Consider the following 25,919-nt stretch of genomic DNA (forward strand, 5'->3'; position numbering starts at 1 on the left):
TTTGGAGGAGGTACTGAGGACTGAACCCAGGACCTCCTGCATGCTAAGCATGCACCCTACCATCTGAGCTATCCCTTCCCCCTGAAAATGTACATTCTGTAGTCCTAGGTGCAGTGTCCTAGATACTCATCAATTGAGCCAATTTTAATTGGCTTGTTCAAATCTTCTATATTCTTCTTGATTTGTCCTATCAATTTCTGAGGAAAAGTATGCTAAAACTTCCCAAATACAATTGTAAAGATGGGTATTTTCCCTTTCAGTTCTTTAAATGTTGAGACTAGTAGAGGGAGAGATGGAATGATTTAAAACCAACCAACCCCCTCCCACCCAAAAAAACCAACCCCACAACACTGTCAGTACAAAAGGAGGTGGGAAAGAAGGGAACCCCTGTCCCCAGACAAGTGAGACAAACACAAGCGCAAAATAAGAGTATATTCAAACCTAAATACATCAGCAATTGTATTACACCTAAGTGGATTAAGGGCTCCAAGTAAAGAGCAAAATCTGTCAAGCCGGATTAAAAGACAAAGTCTAACAGTCAGCCATTTACAGAAGCCACACCTAAAACACAAGGACACTGGTGGGGAGCAGATCTGGTCTGCCCTTGTGCGAAGCTCCTTCAGGAGAGACTGGTGACATCATGGGGCATCTCAGCCAGGGCACTGTGTCCCCACACCTCTCCACCCCTAATGCAGACCCCCTTCCACTGGACCCCTCAGGGCTGGCCTGGAGGACTGGGGGGCACCCGCTCTGACAGGTTGAGGCAAGACCTTGCCACTTTCCAGGTTTACAGTGACCTTGGGTGGGCTGGCGGTAGATGGGACACTGAGGACTGTGACTGGAAGGGTTGGAAGGGAAGGAAAGTTTTCTGGTGACTTCCCAGGGTGGTGACAGGTGGAGCTGGCCCCGACTCCAGACCCAGAAATCCCTGAGTTCAAAAAGGCCCCCTGGTTTCTCCCACCAAGGGGACCACATTTCCTCACAAAGTAGATGGAGATGGACATGGTACCAAACTCCTCAACTGCATACAGACTTTTCACCAAATCACTGATTCCAGAAGGCCTCGCAGTTAACAACCTAAAGGCTTTTTGTCCAGGTGGCAGAGGACTGGGTGACGAACACGGCTGCAGATCACGGAGTCTCCCTTTAATTTTATTACTTACTTTCCTCATTCTTGAAAAAAGACGAGTTTCCTATAGGGTCTGGTTGGATCTGGAGCCTCTGGCCTAGGCCGCAGCAGGCCAAGGTGGGCAGGCTGTGCCCAGGGGACGAGCACTGTGCCAGGGGGAGGCTGTGCGCCCACAAACAAGGCCCTTTCAGCCCCTGGGCCCCTGTGGTCCTTCCTGCCTGCTGCACCGGGTTGTGTGGGGGCTGGTATCTGTCAAGTCTGGAGCTCCAAACCTTAAAATGCCACCCAGAGGTAGACAGGGGTGCAGCCTTCATCACCCCTGCTCAGGAGGGCGAGGATGGGCCCGAGGGGTGCGGAGTAGGGTGCAGGGAGCGCCCCCTACCGAGTCCTGCCCTTTGTACTGGCTCTGAAACGTGCCCAGGGCCACTCCCTGCACAGCCTGGAAAGGAGCTGGTCTCACCTTCCTGAGTGGAAAGTCTAGAACTTTCCTGTTCCTGAGTCTCTAGGATGGCTAAACGTGAAGAGACTGTGTTTTAAACATCCTACTTACATGATCTTATCAACACTAGCTTTCAGGTTAGTCATCTTGGGACTTATTCCAGTCCTGGGAACATTCTAGCACCCGCCTGTGATGGTCTGTCTGTCTGGCCCATCAGCATCAGCAGCCTGCTTCTTCCACAGGGACAGCGAGGAGCACAGGCCAGGCCCTGAGTGTCCACAAAGACCCCGATTTTAGGGACACACTTGGTACAGCAGCCACAAGGCCCCCCCCTTGTGCAGTCATCATGGCTACAGTCCCTTCTGGGCCCCCGAGCTGGCTGGAGCCTCAGTACTGCACCCAGGTTCCCCGACAGCACAGCTAACCATGCCAGGCAGAGCCCTCCCAAGGATTCCCAAGTAAGGACTCGAATGGGAGAAGATCTCACCCTGGGGAGGGAAGTGAGGCAGATGATCAGCAGGCCATTTCCGAGACTCCACCAAGTGCCACCTGAGGGGTGGGGCCCGGAGCAGGCCCGTCTGGCCACCAGGGAAGCAGGCCTAGTGACCCTGGACATACTTTCTTCTCCCTTAAGGAACCCAGATAAGCCCAGCCCCGTGTGTGTGTTAGGGGCTGAACTGTGTACCCCTGGCCAGATTCATATACTGGAGTCCTAACCCCAGCACCACAGAATGCGACCTTATTTGGTGGCAAGGTCTTTACGGAAGCAACCATGTTCCAGTGAGGGCACGAAGGTGGTGTCCTTAGACAAAAAGGAAATTTGGAGATGTGAGCTCAGGGAGAGCGCCCTGGGATCACGAGGACGGCCACTGACTGACAAGCCAAAGAGAGAGGCCTGGAACAGCCTCAGAAGGAACCAACTCTGCCGACACCTTGACCGTAGACTTCTGGCCTCCAGGATGGCGAGACTGTAAATGTCTGTGGTTTAAGGCTCCTGACTACTGCGGCCCTGGAACCAGTACAGCGCGTGCTGTGTGCACTCTGCCCCCAGCAGTCACCCGGGAACTCCTCCCCCAGCCTGCGGAGGGATTGATGACTTCTCTGCACGGTGTGCAAGGTCAGGCAGCCGAGCCGGCTTGTCTCCAGTGCTGGTAACAGCCAATCAGCCACACTCCAGTGTGGCCCCACTGACCTCCTTTCTGTAGAAGCCAAGGACCTTTCCCTTAGAAACCCCCTTCTTTGACTTTAGAATCCATATAGGTAAATCCAGCTTAGACTAGGGGGCGGAGTTCTGCCTTTCTCAGCGCTGAGATCCAGACAGCAGGTGTTGGGAAAACGTGCTCTCCTGGCCCCTTTGCAGCTGCTGGGAGCACCCCAGGCACACATGGCAGGCCCGTGCCCAAACACACACCACCCTGGCCAGCTCCAGGGTTCCGGCAGGAAGGACAGAAGTGACATTTAAATTAACCTGAGTCAGGAAAGCCAGAGGCTTGGCTGAGGGATGCACACCAAAGGGTGGCATCCCTGAGCAGACAGCATCCTGGAGTCTGGGGCAGTCAGACCAAGGGAAGCCTCCTGGCCCCTTCACGGCCCAGATATGGGGAAGGTTCTGCTGGAGGCGGGGGAGGGGGGAGACTGGCCCCCTGGAGAGGCAGCCTGGGTGGAGCATCCTCAACAGGACTGAGCCCATGAAGACGGCAATCAGGAGGCCCCCACTTCGGGTCCCTGTGTTCCCCACCCCACAGTTCCCCCTCGAGGGCTCTCTGGAACCCCGCCAACAGGCGGCTTGGATCCTTGGGCCAGTTTAGAGTCCTGGTGGGTACAGCTACTGCAGCCAGCCGCTCCACATCTGCACTGGTCATGGGAGGGGCCACCTGGGGGGGTAAGGCAGCGGGCACTGAAGGGGGAGGAGGGCTCTGGCAGCCCCCAGTGTGTCTGAGGGGGTGATGCACAGTCAGCATGGTGCGGCTGCTGCATGCTGAGGAGAGAGGCTGCTGGGAAGGGCTAGAGCTGGGCCCAGAAGGTTCTGCTGGGTGGGTGTCTGGAGGCAGCTGAGGCACCAGGTGCAGCCTCCCGCTGGGCAGGCCCGAGTCGCCAGCCCTAATGCCTTCTGCTGGGCCCCCCAGGATCTTTGGTCTGGGCCTGGTGGGGCCCTTTTGCCTCCAGTAGGGCAGGTGTCTGCGAGCAGGGCTACTGGCCCAGCGAGGGCCCCGGGGGAGGCCCTTAGGCCCAGGGCCCCTCGGGCGCCGCCCCAGCCGATCCACCTGGGTCCTCACGGCGGCCACTTCCTGAGACAGGCCTGCCAGGGCCACCTCGAGCCGATCCAGCTTCTCCAAGAGGGCAGCGCCAAGGCTGCAGAGCTCCTGCTGCAGGGAACTCCCACAGGGGCACGGCGGCTGTGGGCAGGCGAGCGGCAGAGCCGGGGGGACAGTGGCCACGGCGGGCGGCTCGGGCAGACTTCGGGGCAGGGGCCTCCCGCCGGTCCTGGCTGCAACCAGAGCGGGACAAGGGTGAGAGCCCTGGAGCATCAGATCTTCTCCTCCCCCAGGGTCCCACTAGCTAGTGCGTTTGGCATCCAGCCCCACCAAGGCCTGGCTTCAGCCAAGAAGGAAGCAACTCAGGCTAGGGAACATTGAAGGCTGTTCCCCAAGTCCATGTGCAAGACAGGTCACAGATTGGGTCTCCACGGTGACCAAGTTTGCTGAGAACAGTGGCCTTCCCACCTTCTAGGAAAAGGACGGGTGGGTTCTTTGTGCCACCTTTGGCCCTACTGGTGTCCAGAGCACCTAACTCTGCCCTCAGGAGCCAGCGAGCAGGGCCTGGAGATGCTGCAGATGGCATGAGGCCAGGCTGTGGGCGAGGGCCCAGGAGGGCCAGTCCAGCCTGAGGCCCAGGTGCTTCTAGGGGCTGACCAGGGGGCCGAGTCAGCACCCAGCACTACTGGTCAAAAGCAAAGCACAAGGGTCCCCACCCCTCTTGACATTTACATACCCCCCCCAATCAGAAGTTATAGTCTTAAGTAAGTTAAAGCTTAAGTTACTTTTTAAAAAAGTTACCTTACTCCTTCACCCTCAGTTCCCCTGGAACTGGTCCCCACCTGAGGAAAGCCTCACAAGGAAGCCCTGTCACCACCGGAGCTGTGGGACAGACCCACTCTCCCGCCATGTCTGAGTCCCCAGCCCGGCTCCAGCCTGTATTTTTCAGGGCCTCCAGGGCTTCAGACAGAGGAGAAAGTGAAGACTGGAGCCCAAGGACCCAAACGCTGCCCAGCAAAGTTCCCCAGAAAGGATCTCGGCTGAGGGTGAGCGACAGTGTCGAGTTGTAGGCAAGGTGGGGGCAGCGGGTCTGCCGGCCTCGGGCCAGCCCCGCGCTCCTAATAGAGCAGCTGCACCTCCAAGGTCGCCAAGCCCCCATACAACGGAGCCCCCGCAGGCATGTCTCTGATGCGGTTTAGGGAAGAGCCTTCTCGGGGTCAGGGGATGCAGAACCACCCTCCGGGGACGCCCCCGGCCCGGGCACTCGACATTACTGAGCCTCAGTTTCCCCATCTATTCTCTAAAGTCCCCTCCGACCCCAAACTTTGATTCTGGACATATCTATTCTGGTAAAAAAAAAATCTGTGTGTTTTGCCTCTACAAAGTGTGTACTTTTATGAAAAAGCCAGCTATTTCTATAGGAAAACACTGAAATGAAACAAGCAACCTGAAGCGAGCTCGAGGTGAACTCTTCCTACTTATGACCCAAAGAGCCTGGAAGGGTGTTAAGAAAAAGCTTTCCCCAAGCTGTGACCCTGGAGGTCTGGCCGGCCCACCCTGTCAGAGGGAGCTGAGCCATGGGGAGGGAGGTGGGTGACCGTGCAGACACTGAGCCCCAGCAGCCCCTGTACCTGCAGGGTCCCCAACAATGATGATGCGATGGGGTGGGGAGGCCGTCAATTCACCTGTAACAACTGGTCTTCCGTCTCCAGGCCCCAGGCCCCTAGATTCTTCACTTGCCCTTGGCTTCCAGGACAGGGGACCATGGGCTGACCCAGGGGGCTGGCAGGGCTCTGGCCCCCTTCTTTTCTCCAGCTGAGGGGCCGGGCAGGGATCGACAGCTGTCCCTGCAGGAAAAACACAGAGCGTTTGGGGTGTGGACACACACCACTTTGCCAGAGCCATTCTGACAGGGGATTGTTGGACGTGGCCTAAAAAATAAAAATCAAACTTTCAACTTTCAAATACTGGTTAAATGAGATGCAAGATGAATATACCGGAGTTGCTGGGGGCCCATCTCTGGCTGAATGGCCCACTGGGGCATGTGTGGTTAGGGTGGGCGGTATTGTTTCTGGAGTCCTCTGCAGCTCTGGCATGATGCCTCTGGATCTACCAGGAGGTGGAGGCTGGGAGAGCAGGTGGAGAGGGCCACGATCTGCAGGTCCACCCCGTGAGGCCCCTCCAGGGCTGAGCTGGGGGGCCTGGGGGCCATGCTGGCTGTTTCCCACTAGGCGCACTGGGCAGTGAGGAACGCGGGTACAGCAAGGGCCTGCACAACGGCCAAGGACTGGGTGGAGTCACTGGCCTGAGTGTGGGCGTGGGGGGTGAGCTCCCTTCCCTGACCCTGCACCCCCCACCCACCCCTACCTCCTCCAGTGCTGCCCAGGGGGCCAGGCTGACCTGGGGTCTCCGAGCACACTTCTCTCCAGGGCAACTGGGACCTGCCTCCGGTCTTCTCTTCTGCTTTTCCTGCTGGGAGCAAACACTGGGTCAAGCTTGGACTGATAATCCAGGTGGCCTCGGGTAGCAGGCAGCTGTTTCCAGCTTTCTTGACAGGACAACCTCCAAGTTCTTCCAGACAGAGGTATCTCACTTTTGACATTATTTTTGTTTATTGCCAATTTTTTCAAATGTACATTATTATTTCCTTTACACACATTCATACATATACATATATACACATAATGGCAGTGTGAGCACCTGCCATTAAGCTTTGATTGTCGAGGCATCCCTCTCAAAGACATCCTTCTGGGATAAACATATCGGCGAACACAGCTACTGGTAACATAACCAGGTAAGGAACGAGGCAGCTCGCAGATCTGGGTACCCTAGATCACTGACCACTGGGGTACCCCCACTTCTCCCTTCCTGTACCCTAATTCCACACTTGGGTTTTAAATAGGCCAATAAAACTGCCAAACACTAGACAGCCCACCCTCGACATAATAAAGACAGAACCCAGGCCCACGCACGGCCTCTCTCCCTACAATTTGCTGAGTGCCCCTTGGGTATGCCATGTAACCTCTAGGATCTGTGAATAATAAATCCCATTCCTCAAAGTTCCCTGATGAAGTGCATCCTACGATCTTTGTAAGAACTTCAAGGGCCAGCCCAGCTGGAACACTGGCCCCAGTAGGGGAACTGTATGTGGGGCTTGCTCCCTACAAGTCATACAGGCCGGGGTGAGCGCCCCAGGCATTCCTAGCTGAGAGCATCATCAACAACAGGCTGGGGCCAACACAACAGTGTATACAGGTACATACATTATGGAGTACGTGTAATGTGCATGTTATATATAACGTATAGGTATTAAGTTTATTACCAGGGTAATGAAACATATTCATTTAACATTCTTGGGGCCCCATGTGCCTCAATAACTCCAACTTCTCTCTTGGACACAGTTCATATTATGGGACCTCAAGCATGACAAAAGTAGAGAACTTTCTGGCACGAGTCAGGCAAAGTAATGGGTGGGACACAGAGAACCCCATCTCTGGACTAGCGGCCCTCCTGGGAGACACACCCCCTTCTCAGGAGACCCCAGGCTCACCTGCACTGAGACCGCAGTGGTACTTGGGCTCGCCTTTCTTTGGGCCCTCACCAGGGCTGCTGCGAGCGCAGGGGCCGCCAGGGCGCAGGGACAGAGGGCCAAGGCCCTTGCAGCTGGGAAGGCGGTCCCTCTCTGTCACAAACAAAGTGGGTGTCAGGGCGGTGCCAGCACCCTGGGGTGGGGTTCCCGACCCTCCTCTCCCCAACAAGCTCACCCGGCAGGAGGGGCTGCCAGAGCTCAGGCTCTGGCCGCAGGTCTTCTCCTTCTGAGCTGCTGAAGCTCGAGCCAGGGCTGGCGCTGGTGCTGGCGCTGGGACTGGCCAGGCAGGCGAAGCGCAAGGGCCCCCCAGGCAAGATCCCCTTCAGAGAGTTCTCCAGGCAATGGAGTGGGGAGGGCTTGGAGGCTGGCTCTGGCAAATGGCAACAAAAGAACCCTCTGTCCACCAGCTCAACAACAGGCAGGAGGACCCTCTGCCTCAATGGGCAGGCCTGCAGAGCCGGACCCCTTTCAGCTCAGCTGATGCTCCACACCAGCTCTGCTGGACCCTGAGCAGCTCCTTCGCTGGCCATGGAAGGTGGACAGAGGCAAAGCCAGAGCCTGGCCTGGTCTCCAGCTGCTCTAGAAAGCAGCTGGAGAACCTTCCAGAAGTCAAAAGACCCTGGAAGCCACTAGCAGTCTGCTTCCAGCCAGGCCTTGGGTCTTATAAGCTGGGCAGCCCCTCCTACTTGCACTCACTCAGGGCCAGAAGCCTGAGGAGAGATTCAGTTCTGTCCACAGGAGGGCCCCTCAAAGCCAGTTCCTGCCTGGTGGGAGTATTAGAAATACTGTATTTATTCAAATAAGTCAGACCCTACCAGACTTTAGCAAATCTAGGAAAGAATTCTGCTATAAGGTTAAGCTGCAGTGGTGGCGGTGGCAGTAGCGGTGGTGGTGGTGGCGGCTGCGGCAGCTGCAGGAGACCCCCAGCCCTCAGGCAACTAGAACGATAAAGGAAATAACCCTTCCTTCACCCAGAAAAACCCAATTGCTGGAAAAAAACAGTGCTCTCCCCACTTTTTCTCAGTGCTTTGTGTTGCTTTATCTTCTTTCAGCACACCTCAGAGTATTCTGGCCAGCATCTTTTACAAAATACACACAGGCCCCGGCTGGCATCCAGAATGGATGTAGATGGGGAGGGAGAGGGGAATAACAGAGAAGGGGAATCTACTCTCTCATCAAAGATTTTATCTGGAGGGAAAACATGCCACTAAGTACGGGGACAGATGTCTGCTCACCGTCTTGGAGCCACCTCCACCGTCCTGGCCTGGTGGCCCCAGGGTCTTTGAGGCCTCGTTGGAAGCAGGTAGGGATGGTGCCAGAGGCAAGCGCCTGTGGGCTGGCCAGTTGGAGGCTCCCAGTGGGCATGTTTCCCCGATGCTGTCCCGGATGGGCTGGTTCGCACGCCTCGCCTCTCATTCCTGGTTTAACAAGAAGCTAGTGGCCCGTCAGCCCAGGGGCCCCGTGTTGGCACCAAGGCCAGGAAGTCCCGGGACAGAGAACAACTCCCATTGTTGGGCTCTCGGGCATACGAGCTCCAGGTGTGGGACAGATACCAGCCCAGCCCTGCAGATGTTCGTGGGAGCCTTCCCAGTCCTCTGGGGTCTCTTTATTCCCAGACCCAGCCACCTAGACTCCTGGGAGGCCCACAGCTCACTGGCTATGCTGGACACCGAGGCTCGAAGGGCCAACACAGCCAGGATACAGACACTCCGCTGCCAAAGCCCCAGCTCAGGTTCGGACTCGGAGCAGCAGACCGATGGGGCTGGGTGTCCTGTCCTGCTCCACCCCCTACTCTGGCACTGGCAAGCCTCTGGCCAGGCCACTTTCAGAGCGCCATCTCCTCGCAGGCCTTGGGGAGGTGGCTCCGAGGCAGTCTTAGATGCTGGGCAGTGCTTTACCTTCCTTGTCTGCCGTCCAGTTCCCAGGCTCTGCTCTCTGTGGCCCCCTGTCCCCCACTGAGGACCGGGACCCGGCAGGCTGCGGCCCAGGTGCAGGTATCTCTCTGAGACAGTTCTCCAGGCCCTGGAGCGGGGAGCTTCCCACAGGGCTTCCTGTGAAAACCCAACATTTGCAGTCCTGGCCGGCTGGAGCTCAGTCTCTACAAACCCCAGGAGCCTGGCCTGTGCCCTGTGTCCAGCGCAGCTGGGGCCACGGGAAGCGGCACAGAGCAGGGGCCTGTCATGCCGGCTCAGGGCACCTGGACGGGACCTGGCTCTAAACCCTGGTCGGTCCTGCCTCTGGGAGGCCCTGGGAGAAGCCACCAGGCCTCTGCCACCTACACAGAAGATGGCCAGTGGGCTGTGATGAGGGAGAGGGTCCCCGAGGCTGGAAGGTCATCATCACTAATCAAAGAGGAAAATGCTCATGACGTAGCAGGTCGAGAAGGGGAACACTAATGCATTTCAACTTAGAAAAAAAACAGATTGCAAAAATCTTACTTCTAGTGATAGAGCTGTGCAAGCAACAGGAACTAGATGGACCGAAATTCTAGAAAAGGGAAGGCCATTCCTAGTGAGGTGACATCTCTGCCAAGCTTTCCCTGTGGACACTGCTGAGTTCTGGGGAGGAAGCCTCTATGACGTGGCGTGAAACTGCTGTTCGGGTGACTTAGAAAATCAGGGCCGTCGACAAAGGACGCACAGAAGGAACGTACTGGTCGGGACCGTGGACCGCGGAACACGACACAGCCGTGGGAAAATGGGAACGGGGCAGTCAGTGTCCACGGACCCTGAGACCAAACTGAGGAAGACGCCAAAGGGAAGTGCTGAGACAGAGAGCAAGGGGACAGGCTGTGCGCAGAGCATCCGGCCACGCGCAGTCCCTGCAAGTGCAAGAACCCACAGCAGCGGCGGTTCTGGGAGGACGCAGACTGGAGGAGGGGTGCAGGGGAGGGAGGCAGCTGCCACCTTTCCTCCACAACCTCCCCAGCCTCCAAAATGACCACATTACCTATTGAAAACTAAAAATTAAAAAGTCAGCGACATGTTGGGAGGTAAAAACCCCCACACCCGAGAGACGGCCCGTGGCAGGTACAGGAACCAGGCCCACAGACACCGGAGGCCCCGGGCCTGCTCGATGGACCCACTGGCCTGGCGGAGTCCTGGGTGCAGCCCCAGACCTTTCCACTGACAGTGGGCGAGGCCAGGACACAGAGGTGAGCCCCAGGGACCTGGTATCCATGGACAAGGCAGACAGACAGCCCTGGGATTATTCAGGTGGGAAAAAGGTTGAGAAGAGACCACCAGAGGGTCCTGTAAGGTCCCAAAGAGGTGACAGCTCACACGGAAGCCTCTGCTCAGAGGGACCTGGGTATAGGCCACCAGACACACCCTTTAAGGTGGTTTTACACAAACCTCAGGGTGATTTTTCTGAGTTGGAAGTAGTCTGCTGTGACAGACACTGACTTCTTTGCGACTGGGATTCTTTTCATTTTTTTAAAAGATCTTAGATGTTGTTCTGTCTCTTCTGAGCCAAGTCACTAAAATAGACCCCTGACTCACCCAAAACAGGTCCTGTCTCTGCTCCCGCCACGGCATCCCAAGCTCTGCTGGCGGCACCAGCGCTGCAGCCAGACTTGGTTGGGTGGGACACACAATGGGGGGTGGGGGAGGGGTGCTCCAGTCCTTTCCCAGGATCTGCCAGGATCCACTCCCCACCTCTGGCCGCCCAGCTCACCTTTCCCACGCCGGTGCCCCTGGCTGCCCTCAGAGCTCTGGAAATCCAGGTCCCCGTCAGTGCTGCTGGACGAGGAGAAGCTGGTGGGGGTGCCTTGGGAGCCTGGGGGGAGGGCGGGGCTGTCTCTCATGCAGCCCTGCAGGCCCAAAGCCAGAAGAGGCCCCATGACCACCTCTGTGGGAAACAACACGCTGGCATCATGGGAAAACCACAGAAGAGGTCCCTTGGGCCCTGAGCTGCGGACGGGCGCCCAGATCTACCCCAACGCATCTCTGACTGGGATTTCCCCTTAGGTTAGGGAGCTCATGGCACAGATTAAAATAGCATAGCACATTAACCCACATAAACCCAACCGCTGGTCTCGTTGGCCTAGAGGATAAGTGAGAGCTCATCAGAGGAGTGAGTTGGCAGGAGAGTTTCACTGGCTTCCACCAAATGCAGGGGCTGTCTGGGGGCAGGCGTGAGAGGGGCTGGGGGAGAGGGGCATGTGCCCCAGGAAGCCTGGGATGAGGAGAGGGGGACCTAATGGTGCCCTCAGCATCCCCCTCCGTCCCATGTACAGGGAGAAACATCACCCCAAGCCCATGGCGCAATGTACCTTTGCTATGTGATCCGAGGGGCTGTAGCTTGGGCCTCTGAGACCTGGGGTCTCCTGGCTGGGGGCTCCGGGACCAAGAGGTGATGGGCGGCTGGGGAGGTAACGACCCACTCAGGGGAATGCCCTTCAGACAGGCCTCCAGGGCTTTCAGGGGTGAGCTCGAGGCACTGCCGGCTGGGATGGGGGAGATGGCCCTATCACCATCTCTGGCACGTCCCCCCGGCCCAGCCCCAGGCTGGCCACCCCGGCCTGCCTTCCGCAGGGTGGCGAGCCCTGCACCAGGCGTGCATGGGAGGCTGCCAGGAAGGACTCCCTTTTGTGGGGCCTCTGATCTGCTCTCTGCTCCCCCAGTCAGGGGGAATGAGCCCAGGCCCAGGGGCGGGGTGGAGAAATGCACACCTAGTGGCCAGCTTCCTGAGAGTCAGGAATTCTCTGCAAAACGAAGGTCCTTACAATGGAAGGCGCCCTGGGCAAGGCCTGGGTTAAGGAGGATGGGGAGGAAGGGAAGGGATTAACTGCTTGAGTAGGACGGCCGGAGGATGGCCTCTCTGCCCAGGAGACAGGCAGGTGCCCCTTCCCCTGGTGGCTGGCAGAACCTTGTTGGGGGGCCGAGAGTCTCACCACGGAGGACTTGAGCAGACGACCCCAGGCCTCACCTTGAGCTGCAGGGCCCCAGCAGGACACTTGGACCCGGGTGGTGTCTCCGCTGTCCCCAGGGCTGCCAGCAGCAGTGGGGCTGTGCATCTGCTTGCTGAGCTGACAGGACACAGGCAACAGGAGGCTCGGGGCCCAGCCGTCCTCCGTCTTCACCACAGAGAGCACGCTGCCAGCTCCGGGACCAGGCCCAGGCCCGGGAGGAGGGGTCTGGAGGGGTCGGGGCCCTGCGGGAAGCCTTTCATGAGAACTTTATAGGGTGAGGATGGGGCTTCCAAGGCCCACAGCCCCCAGAGCAGTCTCAGCTCGAAGGCAGTCACTGCTCAATCACCAGCAGATGGACCAAATCACACCCTTGCCTCCAGAGATTTCTCCTGAGAGCTGTCAAGTCAGCCCCCCAGACAGCAGCAAGTCAGGGCTTTCCTCCAAGCCAGCACGCCCACCTCGGATCCACTTCCACAATATTCTGGGTCACTAAGAACCACTGGTGAGCCCAGATGAATATGACAAGAACCTCCAAGTCAAAATGATACCCCGAATGTCTGCCGGCGGAGCTGTCTTCTATTTTCTCTCTCCCTTCAAACTATCCCCTCCTTCCTTCTGGAACCTCAGCTCCTACCATAAGAGCCAACCTGGAATATTATCACTTTATTGTTCTTCCTACATGCCCAGTTCCTTTCACAGTGATGACCCCCGACAGGTAAGTGCTCCAACCAGCACACAGATGTGTGGGCCGGAGGTCCTGCTGTGCGGAGCAGGGAGAAGAAACGGGTGACATCCAGGGGTCCTCCCTGCCCAGTCAGTGGCCTTTACCTCCAGAACTCCTGTTCCAGGCAGCCGGGTCCTCTTGCAGCCGCGAGTCCCCCGCCGCTGAGGGGCTGGGATGCCTGTCCCGGGGCTCCGGGATCTCCTTCAGACAGTTCAGCAGACCCTGGAGGGGACAATCCCCTGAGGCTGCCTCTGTCTTCACTACAGGGAAAAGGAACACGTGTTCACCCTGAGCCCAGTGACCTCAGTCTTGGTGACAAACAGCCAAAAGAGGTACGCAGTTAAAAGGTCCAAGGCCAGAAACCTTGAGATGTGGGTCTTCTTGTAACTCACTTTGCCTTGCACGGGGCACTCTCTTCTCAGTGCTCAGTTTGAAAATGCCTGTCTACCCACCTCTGAGAACGGGATGAATGAAAGGAAGATGGGAAAGTTCTCCTACAGGAGAACATGTGGTGTCGCTCTGAGGACAGATGAAGGAAGCGGGTAGACTGCAGCACTATTCGTAGACGGTTCTCTGGGCCCTGAACAGAACTTAACTTGAGGAGGACCAAGCTTTTTACAAACATGCACATACACAGGTCATGTGTACCTAAGCCTCACAACAGCCCTCTGGGGTGGGAACAACTATCCCTTTACAGACGGGAAATTGAGGCTCAAAGGCTGACAGGTGCTGGAGTCCAGTGTGGGTGCCCCTGTCCCCACCATGTCACCCCAATGCCCCAGGTCCACCCAAGCACCCCACTTAGTGCCAACATGACACACACTCAGCATCTCCTCCTCAGACGTCCCATACGAGGACAGGTAAAGAACACAGAAGCATGCAGGGCGAAGTCTGTTTCTGAGTGTTCTCTACTAGCTGACCAGCACTGTTCTACCAAAGCCACGTGGCTCCAGAAACATGACACTGATGATCCTGGAGCAGCCACGTTAGCAATGGCCCTTAGGGAAGACCTTATATTTATAGAGAAGGAGCTACAGAAAGGCAATTTGAGCTTTTCACGGGGTCAGAAATCTTGGCCTGAGGAGACGGGCCCACAAGGACTCACCTGCCCAGGGCGGGCTCGCAGGCCCCAGCTCGGCTCTGGTCAGCCGCGAAGCACCAGTAGGGACAGGATGCGGTACGCCCAGGGGCCCCTCGGAGGGCTGGGGCCCCGGCTCGAGGATTTCCTTCAGGCAGTTGATGAGGCCTTGCAAGGGGCTGTTCCCAGGAGAGATTTCTGCAGCTCCTGCAAGGCCACCCGTGGTCAGGGTGGCCCTGATGGTGGCGCCTGTGGGGCCTTCAGGGCATCAGATTTCCCACCCGTCAGGACAGGATGGCATCTGCCACGCAGGGCTTTGAGGAGGCCCAGATGGGAGAGTCACACGCTGCCTCACTGGATCCGAGCCCGCCTCCCTCTCCCGGCAGGCCCCAGTCTCAGGAAGGCCAGCCCCTCACCTGCGCCTGGGGGCCCTCTCTCCCGATTCCCACGGCTCTTCCTCCTGCCGGGGCTACAGGTGGGAGGGCTGGGCTCCCCGCCCGGGGCTGCTGGGCCCTCCTCCTCCACAGACCTTGGCTTGTCAGCAGTTTCTGTTGCGAGAGAGACAGGAAGGCCTTTCTCACCCCGGCTCCTGACCCTGAGAAATCACCCTAGATCCGGTCCCCATAGAGCACAGGCTTCTCCAGCCTCTAAATCCCTGAAGGGCAGCCACGTCCCAGGAAAGCCAGCTCCCACAGGCATGTTCCAGGAGTCCCTCCTAGGAGAGGTGGGGTCTCCCCCATTTTCTTCTGGTGTAAACATAAATACCAAGACTGTGCGCTCCGGGACCTCCTCCAACTCCAGCCTCTGACTTTGGCTGGGTAAGTGATGTCCGTAGCCTCAACAGGCAGCCCTCAATCTTGTGCTCATGCTTCTCCAAGCTGGGCAGGTGCGACCCCAGAGCAGAGGTGCCAAACGACACCTGAAACTACAGGCTAGATGGGGTATGTTTTTCAGGAGTGCCAATTTCATGCCATAATAATTTAAAATGTCTTACATAAAAAGAGATATTCAAACAATGCAAAATTTGCAAAAATAATAGTAAGAAAAAGACCTAGAAAAATTCTAATGGCCACCTTGTCCTCCCCTGCTACGAGAGCTGCCCTGATGGGGAGGTCCGAGAGTCCGATCCGGCACAGGAATCTGCAAGCGGGTCTGGGTGAGAGGTCGCCCAGGCCGAGCACCTTGCGCCCTTGCTGGTCCACGGACAGAGGCCCAACACTGGGCCTGCTCTCTGGGGAACCTGACCCCAGTCACCAGGGGAGAAACCGAGTTCTGGAGAAAATGAAGCAGGTGTGGGGCCCGTGCTGAGTCACTTACCGGTGGGGAAGGGGCTCCCCTGCCCCCTGGCTCCGGAAGGGCCGCTGGATGAGCTACCGCTGGGCGTGGCGGCCAGGCCAGGCCGGCTGATGGGTGTGTCCGGAAGGCAGCCAAGTGGGCCTTGAAGAGGGCAAGTGTCCTCCATCACAGCTGCTGTCGGTGGGAAGGGAGAGGACACTGGAACTAGAATTTAAGCCCGGCAGGAGGTTAAATGCACCCAGTATTCTCCCGGTCTGGCTGTTCCTTGCTGTGTTCCACTGACAACAACCAGGACATCAATAACCTCTACCTTGTCATCCCTGAGCTCTGAAATGTAGACTCACAGCCATGGTCTTGCTCTGGTAAGACCCCTCCCACCCTACCATCAACTGAGAGGACTCAAAGGAGCCCTGTGGGCTGGGGCCGGTGGGAGAGACCCCCAGGGAGGTAAGAGGGAGGGCGGGCAGAGCACTGGGAAGGAAGGAGGGTCTGGTGGGAGGAGGCCTGGGTCCCTGCTGGCCACTCAGACAAGGCACAAATTCTTTGTCTACAGAACAGGGATCGGCCTCACGGGCCACCAGGGCATGGACGAAGCCACGCGGAAAGAACTGTGAGGAAAGTCAGAAGGCGCGTCTCACCACTATCCCTGTGCTCTCAGAGGATGGGCATGCCGCCCGGGCGTTCATGTAAGGGGGTGACCCCACAGAGGGTCTGGCAGGGGCTGGGCAGGCACACGGCAATGCCCACAGCTTGAGCTTCTCTGGTGGGATGCAGAGAGGCCATCTGATGTCTGACTCACCCTCAGGGCTAGCCCCCTCCCCATCCAGGCCGGCTCCCCCACTCTGGGGACTGACTTCCCCGAACAGGAACTCTGGAATCTCCTTCACCAGCTGCACCAGGGCGGTGAGGTGCAGACTGTGCTGGGGTGCTCCACCTGCCAGAGAGGCCACAATGAACACCCACACCCTACAGCACTCATGCTTCTGCCCCCGGCTTCACACAGCGTCTAGTGTGTTCCTCCTGCCACGTGAGGGGCAGCAAAGGAGAGCTCCACGTCCACAGATAAAGAAGATCTGGGCTCAGAGCAGGTTACCTGCCCATAGGCACAGCCAGGAGCAGGGCGCTGGGGACCCTCGGTAACTGAGTTCTTCTATACTCTGTCACTTTTCACCTGTTACTCCTCAGAGGGGACTGCCAAGGAGGGCTGCCTCCCCATCCCTGCCACCATCAGGCCCACTGCCTCTCCTGGCCCACCATGGACCGCATCCACCACCTGAGGTCTCTGGACCTGCAGGAGCTGCGGGCTAGCTCTAAACGGGTGGTGGCAGGAAGGGAGTCTGAGCGGGGGATGCTCTCCAAGGGTGACTCCAGGCTTCTTCTGAGCACTTCACGCAATGGGTAACAGGGTACCAGGCTCCTGGCCCAGAGGGGTGAGGAGTGAAAAGTCAGGTCAATGTGGGGAGGGCTGAGGTCACAGTGTCCCCTAATGAATGGAGCCAGGCACTGAGGACCACACCATGGGAGGGACAAGAGTGAGATCACTTGGGCCCAGGTTGCCCGGGGGACCAGGATGCCCAAGGGGGCCTGGCCCTTGGTTCTGCCAAGGTTACTTACTCAATGGGCTTCCTCCCCTAGGACGCTCCTGCCTGTCACCAGAGCAGCTCCCGTCCTCCATGGGTCCTCCAGGCTCCGTGGGAGACAGGAAGGCAGAGAGGGGGGGCAGCTCTGCTGTCCCTGGAAAAGAAAAGAGGGACAGTTCCCCAGGAGTGGAAGCTGACCTCCGCCCTCCTACACACAATCACGCAGGTGGCCCAGGCTCCTGCAAATCCTGTGTGTGTGTGTGTCACGGGACCATTCAAACCCCAAGGACTGTCAGAACCTCACAGACCAGTGCTCAGTTCTGCCAGTTTTTTAGAGCCCCCACCAAATCATATCCAGAACCCTGGGACAGTTCACAGAAGCCACAGCACAAAAGGTGAGCGAGGCCCCCAGCTCAGCCCAAGGCTCTCGGATGGCCACTCAAAGGATGCTTACTTTGCAAATGAAGATGGGTGTGGCAGGCCCTAGGGTCACAGGGTGACCCAGGACCCACACGGTGCTGGATGCGGCCTCCCTTCTACCATCGGCCCAGCTCCTGCCTGCTCTTTACCCAGGGAGATCCTTACCCAGGGAGACCAGTGTCTCATAGTTTTCCTGCATCACGTCCAGGAAAAGTGCCCTCTGCTTCTCCCCCAGCAGCCGCCACTCGTCCTCGGAGAACCGCACGGCCAGGTCCTGGAAGGCGACGGGCACCTGTGGGCACAATCCCAGGGGATTTGGCTGGTTCCCTCCCAGCGAGGCCAGCCTAGCTGTCCCCAGCTGAGGGACCCAGCCCACGTCTCCAGGTGTGTCCCGGGAGAATCATCCTTCACTTCTCTAATCTGGGAGCCTGTTACACTGTTTTTTGGTTTCACAGAGAAGGGCACAGAAGAAACCTGGGGTCACCCTAGCAGAGCATCCCCTGCTACCTTACAGCTTTGTGAGAGAAAAGAAACATTCTGTCCTAATTTCTTTAAAAACAGTTATTAAGTGGGCTTTAAGTGCCCATCAGACCCTAGAAGATAATCAGTATCTGGTAGGCATGAATTTAAAATTATAGTAAAAATTAACTTTGTGCACATTAGGCAGACAGAATATAAATTATGGGAAGGGTCCTTCGGGTTTAGAAACAAACGCTAACTATTTATCTGTAAGAAAAAAACTATTAAATAAAATGAAGATATTCCTGATAATGTAAAAATAATCTACTGCCTTGTTTCATCAACTTTAGTCAATGACTTTAAGAACCGTCGCTGCTACCAACTCGCGGCCTTGTCACCGATGGCACCTGCCCCCGCTCTGCCTGTCTCCCTCTGGCCGCTGGCACAGTGAGGACACACCCAGCTGGAGGCAGCCTCTCCATGGACTACCTACCTTTGTTTCAGAGGCCCAAGGGCCCAAAAGGTGGTCAGACACCTCGGCCTCTTCCTTCTAAGCTCACTGCGCTTTCCTGACCACCTGACAGCCACGCAGCCGGTGGACTCTCCTGAATGAACCTCTGCCCCTCTGGCCAATCGCTCTCAAAACATGCTCAGACACCATCCAAAACATCTCTCAAAGGGCCACTCCCATCTCTGCCTGGCCTTTAGGACAGACACAGCATAGCCAATGTTCGGGTCTGCACAGAAGAGCCAGCAGAGCAGGCCTGAGGCCTAGGAAGGCCTGCCTGCAAGGCTGGCCCAAGACTAGAGTCGGGGAACTTGATTTCAGAAGGTTCCCATGGTTCCCTGACTTCTAAGGATGGTTCACTGGGCCCAGACTGTTTGTACAAACAGCGTGGTTTAAAACACTGCTTTCCTTCTGGGACTCTAGGATTTGGGGACGTGCCAGGCAGAGGGGGCCTACGTGGCCAGCCCCCAGTGAAAACCCTGGGCGCAGATCCCCAGCGAGCTTCCCCCAGAAAGAACACTCCGCACAGGCTGCCACGACTCACTGCTGGAAGAATTAAGTACGGCCTGTGTAACTCCACTGGGAGGGGGTGCTAAAGCTTCTCTGGGTTTCCTGGGGGACTTGGCCCACATCTGAGCCTTTTGCTGATTTTGCTGTGTCCTCCTGGTGTAATGAATCACAGCTGTGAACACAACTCTACGCTGAGTCCTGGGAGCGTTCCTAGCAAGTCGCTGACTCTGCGGTGGTCTTAGGGATCCCAACACAGGGTCCCACTACACTTCCCGACAGGACACGAGCGCTACAAGGGCCCAGAGGGCATCCCACCTGACACCTCTGACAGGGAGGCCTCACCACCCGGTCTGGCCCCAGCTCTGCAGCCTCACCCCCCCAACTGCGTCCACAGCCACCTGCCTCGCTCTGTCTTCTGCTCCCCTCCACTCCTCCCGCTACCCCCTCTTCCTTTTCTGCCTTCTAGAGTCCTAACCCCAGACAGGCTCGGGAAGCCCAGGGCTTGGGGAGCAGGGAGACACTTTGGTCACGGAGTCCGCGTCTAAGCTACAGACTTGAGATGGAATAAAATTTGGTTTTAAGGCAGGACAAGAAAATTTAAGCATAATACACACCCTGCCTGTATTGGGCCCTCCCTAATGTGCAATATGTATCTGCATTAGACACTAACCAGACTTCAAAGGCAGGAATGTCTGCTCCACCATAAAAATCAATGTTTTTGTTTTTTCCCCCTTCTTCATTCTTTTCCCTAATTCTGTAAGAGGTCATGGTGACCAGCTGCTCACTTCGTATGTGTAGATCTGGATAGTGTATCTTTGGTGAACGTTATACAAAATCGTCAGGGTGCCATTTTTTTTTTCAGGGTGTCATTTTGATGAACGATCCTTTGTCTCTAAAATGTATATAACTGTGCCTTCGATCTCTAACAAACAGAACAGTTCTCAGTTTTCTGAAAGACTCTCCTGGGTTATAACCCTCACATTGGCTCAAACAAAATTCTCTATTTTTCCTTTAGATGAACTATTGGTTAATTTTTTTAGACACCTGGGAGCCTCAGACTTGTTCCAACAGGTCCAGGGCACAAACACTGCCAATGCGCTGGGCACACATGTTTATAGATGTTATTGTGTGAATACGGGTATGTCCTTTAAAGGCAATACTGAATTTATTTTAAAACACACGGGAAGACCACAATCTAAGGTTTTCAACATTCAGAAAGAGGGTCACAGAGTCAAAAGGGTTGGAAGCCCCACTCTCTTACTGTTACAGTCAAGAAAAAGTGTGGAGCGGGCAGGGAAGCGCCAAGAAGTTACAATTACTTCTCTCTTTTCTTTTAAACATTTAAATATGTATTAAACTCCCAGTATGACAAATACATTAGAGCAAAGTCGGTGTCCCCGGAACCTGGAAACAAGTCAAACCAAGCCATGGGGGAAAGATCTGCCTCCTGGATGGGGCCTGGGGCTGAGGGACGGGGGAGTCTGGAATGCCCAGGTCCTGGCCTGCGGACCTGTCAGGGAGGCTAGACGGCAGGCCAAGGGGCTGGAGCCGGGTTACTGCTGCCCAAAGGCAGACAGCGCCAACGCTGAGGCACTGTTACCGTGGACCAAGTCTAGAGGATACTGTGAGGGCAAGAATTTGCCTGGGTGTCCCCGGCCTTGCCCAGGTGATGCGAATGTCTGTCCTGTACCGCAGGGCTCTTCCTAATGGCAATGGATGCTTCAGGCCATCCTGGCTCCACGATGCCAGCTGTCAAGCTCATCCTGCAAACCTCTGTGCTCCGACTCCATGAGCTGGGCTCCCAGAGCAGGTGTCACGTTAGGTAGTCAAAGACTCAGTCAGCCACCACACAGTTCCAGTTTGACTGTCAGCTCTATTTTTCACTGTAAATTAAGGAATTGGCATATTCTCATTTATCTATTTGTGCTGTGTGAGTCTGGTGACAGTAGGTCGATTCCCCTGAGAACTGTAAGCTGGGGGTCACTGACCAACACCAGGCTCTGCACCTGCAAAACAACAGTTCCGCCAAGAATACCCCCATTTTATAGGAGGCCGGTAAGAAGAGACGAGTTGGGACAGCCTTGGAGGCAATTTCTTCTCCGCCTTCTGGCAGTTCCACACAGAGCTGGCTCAGCGGGTCCAAGTTAGCTCAAGGGAAGGACATGCTGACACCAGTTACTGAGCTACGGTGGAGGAGGGGGTGTCCACCTAGCACAGCCCTTCCCCGGCCTCTCTAGGGAACACCAGCCACGCTGTGAACTGACACCAGCCCGCATGCCTCCCCATCGGAGCGAGACCTGGGGATCCCGGGGCCATCCTCTGCATGTGCGCTTTCCTCAACACGCTGCATTTATATGTGTATCAGGTGCACAGACCCCTGGCCAGCCTCCCAGCTCCATCTGCCTCTCCCTCTCCCCCTCTAACTTCAACACCCACGAGGATGCACTGAGATTTTGGTGCCCCTTCCTCTATGCTGGACTATGACTATAACCAGTCATCAGATCAGTGAACTTTCACTTCTTAGAAAATTATTATTACCCAGTAAAGTTTGTAGAGATAGAACATGAGGGTATCTACAAAAAGAATTCCCATTCCCAGTAACCTCTAAATAAAATCTGAACATCTAACAAGATTTCTAAGGTGGTGGTGGTAGGGGGGTGAGGGGAGGGTCTTGAGTACAAATAAATGATCCTGTAGCCACTGCTAAATGGCAGAGTCCAAACGGCACGGTCGTGGCTGGAGCAGGCAGTGGAAAGAGCAAGGGCCCAACAGAGCCAAGTGGTACTTTTCTGTTGGAGAGTTAGCTCAAGTCACAGGCAGCTTCTTTGCTTAGCAAACTGGGTGAAAAATACTCTGTGTCCTTCTCGTCTCCCATCAGAAGCTATTTATAACCTAACAACTGAAAAACAACAAAAGTGCTTTTAGGTTCAAATGATTTACTTTCACAGTTTCCTTTTAATTGGGATTGATTTTCTCACCTCATCTTGGATCTACTAAATCATGATTATGTTCAGTGCTTTCAGAGCCCAGAATTCGACATTTCAAGCTTCCCAGGTGATTCTGACACAGTCTAAGTTTAGAATCACAGGGTGCAGTCCAGTCACGAGCTGGAGACTGGGCAGAACACGCCCGGCCTGTCGGAAGTGAAAATTACTCGGGTGAACAGGACCCTGACCTCTCCCCAGGGGCCAGCTGTCCTCGCAGCACGTTTGGGAACTAGAAATCACAGACGACTGCTGTACCCCTTTAAGAAGCAGAGGATACAATGCCAACTTCCACTCAGAACAGGGGAGCTCTTCAATTTCTACTTGAATACCTACAGCAATGAGGGGCTCACCAATCCTATTGCCGGCCTCACCCGGCAGCTACGTACTGGACACACCAAAGGGCAGAGTATGGGGCTTTGGGTTTGACCTCAGGAGCCAGGCTGCTGGAATTCCAATCCCTGCTTTGCTTCGTATTAGCCGTGGGCTTGGCAAACTCACTGATAAAACCAGGATCATAACAACCTCTCTTGTAGGGATGTTGTGAAGATAAAATGAATTAACACAGGAAAAGTGCCTGGAACAGATGCTGGGACAGAGTTAAGTGCTAAGACTCCTATTACTGCAGCCAAATCTGTCTGCATTAACGTCCACCTGCAGGTCACAGCCTGGCACCTCCAGCTGCACAAACAGGCTCTTGCACACACTATTTCTGACCCTGAGTGCCTCTTTATCTCCTGGCTAAATATACTAGTTCTTTTAGACATCCGGAAGGGATGGTTTCCAGGCCATTCACCACCTCAGCCCCAAGATAAACTCTTCTGTGACAAAGTTCTCATACAACGGGAATGGGAACTGACTGTGGCCAGGGTAGAGGGTTCCATCAGTAGTGTTCCTCTACCCAGAAAAAGCAGGGGAAGAGTGAGGAGTGTTTGTGTCTGTGCATGTGCCCAAAAGGGAGGGTGCCGGCACAATGTGAAAATACTCAGGCCACAGACACGCGCCTTAGGTCCTTCCGAGAGCAGACCCGCTCTGCCAGCGTTCCTCAGGCTCGGGCTTCCAGATCAGACCCTGAACCTTGCTGCCCCCACCTTTGGGCTGTGCTTCCATACCCTGGGCTTTTGGGAGTGGCACTGGAGATGAAGACAGGAGGCCTTTCCTCTTCCTCTCTGACTGTGACCTACCACTCCCCCAGGCCACTCCTGGCACCTTCTCCATGAAGCTACTTGGTGTGAGGACACACCCCAGAATACAAGAACTGAAAGATCAGTGGTCCAACCCCTCATTTCTTAGAAGAGGTAACTGTGGTATAAGAAGGCCTGAGCATGAGGCCAGTGGACATATCTGAGCCACAGTGTTCTTGGGCTGCTTAACTACCCAACCAGATCTGCAAAGGAGGTTGCTCCTGCTCCCACAACATCCAATCTGCCTGGCTTCTCCCTTGCCCCCAGGACCTTCAGGGCATTAAGGACACCAAGGTCCTGGCAGAGTGCTGCTCTGCCTGGCCACAGACTGCCCCAGACATTGTCCAACGCCACCACTCCCCTCTCCTGCCCTCAAACCATGGGGTCTACAGTTGCCTGAGGTCGGCCCAAGCCCATGAGTGACCACAATTACAGAACTGGTTCCAGGGGCCCACCCAGACCGCTGGGTACCATCATATTTCCTAGCACCTTCACAGTCGTGCACACAACTTGCCTCAACTGGTCCCAGGCTACAACAGATGGGGGCTCTCTCTCCAGCTCTCAGATCTACACATTTTACCTAATGGATAAAACCTGGGACCTTGTTCCATGCCCTTGCCCCGGGTCCAGGATCCTATCAAGAAAAGCAACAAACAGATATAACTCATTCCTCTTGGGCCTTCATTCCCACCTCTCCCAGGATAATTTATAACTGAAAGCCACGCCGAGGGAGACTGATGCTTAACCCAAAGGAACGGGTTTCCAAAGGTGGAGAGAGCCTCCAAATACATGCACACTTCGTGGCTGGGAGGGGGGAGTCCGAGGACCTGGAAATCACCGCACCAAATCCTGCGCACCAGCACCCAACCCCCTCCGGCCAGGCGCAGTCGGATCCCAAACTTGGCGGGTCCCGGGCTCGCCCCCGCCCCCGAGGCCCGTACAGCGCCGCGCGGAGCGGAACTGCCGAGGCGTCCGTCGGTCCAGCCGTCCTCCCCAGCTCGCAGCGGGGTCCTAGCTCGCGGCGCTGTTCGGGGCTCGCCTTACCTGGCGCGCCATCACGGGCTCAGCCTCCGCTCCGCGCTTCCGGCGCGGCCGGGGGCATCCGCTCCTAGTCCGCAGGCTGCGTCGCGACCCTCTGCGGCGGCGGTGACCTAGGTCCACGCAGGACGAAATCGGGTCTGGGGCGCAGGCCGCTGGGGAGGGTCGGGGTGGGCGTCTGGACAAGCCCGGCGCCTCGCATCCCAGGAGAGGGAATCCGATCTCCGCGGCCAATCCGGACGCAGGCGCAAACTACACTTCCCAGAAGGCGCCGCGGCGCCGGCGTGGGGCGGGGGAGGTGAGGACGGGGCGAGCGCGGGGTGGCCTGGTCCACGCCCCCTCCCCACTGGCTCGGCCAGCGACCTCGCAAAGTTGCTGGGAGGGGCTTGGCGCAGGGATCCGAGTGGCCAGCTGGCGGTGTGCTTGCCCGCGTGTACCCATCCATCCATCCATTCGTTCTTGCGTATAACATTTACTGAGAGCATCGTATGTGCCAGGTTGGGGATGTTCGGATTAAACAGGACCTTCGTCTCCCAGAGGACGCATCCCGTAAACCGACCGTGACCAGGGCCTCCGGGGAGGCGTCGGGAAAGCGAGTCCCAAAAGGTGGTGATGGGGCTGCAGGCCCGGCCGCTCCGGTGGCGGTAGTGGGTGGGCCCGAGTGGCCGCGGGACCCTGGCGCATGCTCAGACCTGTTACTCGCGCCCGCGCTCCCCTTGGCACTTGACCCGTGTGCCATTATAATCGTGTGGCTATTTGCTGGCCTATTTTGTTGATTGTGGTAACCCTGAAAGTTTCTGGCACGTAGTAGGCCCTCAAATAAACGTGATGAATGAGCGAAGCATGAGCCCCACCATTCTCCAGGTCAGAAAGGACGCAGTGGGGCTTGGGGAGAGTGGCGGACTCCGGAGGAGAGGACGCTGGCTGAGCCCAAAAAGCCTCTTTCCGCGTCTAGAGGACCCCCTGTTAGGACGGCTCAAAGAAGGTGGGCATGTGGGGCTAAACCTGCTCTGTGAGACAGAAGCTAGCAGGAGCAGAGGAAGCAGGGGTCTAGCAAGGAGAAGGCGCCTGCTGCCCAGAGAGCCCTTCCCCGCATCCCCACAGTTCTCTTCCTCGCATCCCCACAGTTCTCTTCCTCGCATCCCCACAGTTCTCTTCCTCTGGAATGTTTGGAGAAGGGGTATTCCTCGGCCAGCAATCTCAGTGTTGGTCCCTGCAGCAGCTGTAGCCTGCCGTGGGTCTCTGCTGGCCTTGTTGCATCTCCCAGAACTCTGGAGGACAGCATCGATAACTTTGGCCTGGCCTCCCAGGAAAGGCCAAGGGAAACCACTACGCTGGGTCACTGCCCACTCCAGACCTGGGCAAAGCCCCCTCCTCCACACCCAAGGAATCACTGACACAGGACCCGTGTCTGCGTAGCCCACTGTCCTGAGGATCTGAAGATATCACAAGGTTTCACGTTATCGAAAAGGACCGTTTAAAGTTCAACATCTGGTCTCAGGATCCCTAAAGGCCACAGCGCCTCGTGGTAAGTCCCTTGCCTGTGCTTTGGGCCTGGTGTCCCAATCTTCTTGCTCAGATTGGCTTCCTCCTCGTAGGTGTCCCATCTCCCAGCTCGTCCCCACAAGCCACCCTCAGTCTCGGGAAACCTAAACTTAAAATCTAAATCCTAAAATCCCTTAACTTAAAAAAAAAAAGTAGTATCTCTACCAAAGAAAGACACATCTTTCTTTTAGCATGTACAGAGCCTTGGCACCGCTTTGACTCAACCTCCCCCTACTGGCCAGGCTTGTGTCCCATCTGAAGACACGGGG

The 25,919-nt window shown here is 56.4% G+C and overlaps 1 protein-coding gene and 1 long non-coding RNA gene across 11 annotated transcripts; one reads left to right on the forward strand and one right to left on the reverse strand.

Moving 5' to 3' along the window:
- Positions 1-419: 419 nt before the first annotated feature.
- KRBA1 (KRAB-A domain containing 1) lies at positions 420-24,380 on the reverse strand. Of its 10 annotated transcripts, none has more exons than XM_032483225.1 (18): positions 24,112-24,379; positions 17,588-17,714; positions 17,037-17,156; positions 16,222-16,356; positions 15,444-15,593; positions 14,543-14,674; positions 14,154-14,333; positions 13,153-13,308; positions 12,342-12,566; positions 11,686-11,859; positions 11,088-11,261; positions 9,311-9,463; positions 8,648-8,830; positions 7,588-7,782; positions 7,374-7,505; positions 6,191-6,295; positions 5,509-5,670; positions 420-4,056 (listed from the first exon to the last, which is right to left on the reverse strand). In XM_032483225.1, exons 1-18 carry the CDS (start codon positions 24,121-24,123, stop codon positions 3,125-3,127), a joined length of 3,447 nt encoding a protein of 1,148 aa, XP_032339116.1. In that variant the 5' UTR covers positions 24,124-24,379; the 3' UTR covers positions 420-3,124. The 10 variants fall into 10 exon arrangements, with proteins under 10 accessions (XP_032339116.1, XP_032339120.1, XP_032339119.1 ...); XM_032483229.1 differs by having other exon boundaries at positions 8,648-8,846; positions 11,088-11,149; positions 15,444-15,596; XM_032483228.1 differs by having other exon boundaries at positions 11,088-11,189; positions 15,444-15,596; positions 24,112-24,378.
- Positions 11,549-25,548, forward strand: LOC116664788. The gene is made up of 3 exons (XR_004321236.1): positions 11,549-11,636; positions 14,833-14,834; positions 25,539-25,548. It is a non-coding gene; the product is annotated as an uncharacterized LOC116664788 (long non-coding RNA).
- Positions 25,549-25,919: the final 371 nt, after the last annotated feature.

Source organism: Camelus ferus, chromosome 7 (assembly GCF_009834535.1).
Source record: "Camelus ferus isolate YT-003-E chromosome 7, BCGSAC_Cfer_1.0, whole genome shotgun sequence".
Classification (NCBI taxonomy): Eukaryota; Metazoa; Chordata; class Mammalia; order Artiodactyla; family Camelidae; genus Camelus; species Camelus ferus.

What these genes read in the sequence shown, in the direction of transcription:
- KRBA1 (XM_032483223.1), bottom strand. An exon ending in CTGGACGGCAGACAAGGAAG is followed by an intron (nt 8,831 to 9,310) that starts GTAAAGCACTGC and finishes TTGTTAAACCAG; the next exon opens with GAATGAGAGGCGAGGCGTGC. An exon ending in CTGGCAGCCCCTCCTGCCGG is followed by an intron (nt 7,506 to 7,587) that starts GTGAGCTTGTTG and finishes TGTTTGTGACAG; the next exon opens with AGAGGGACCGCCTTCCCAGC.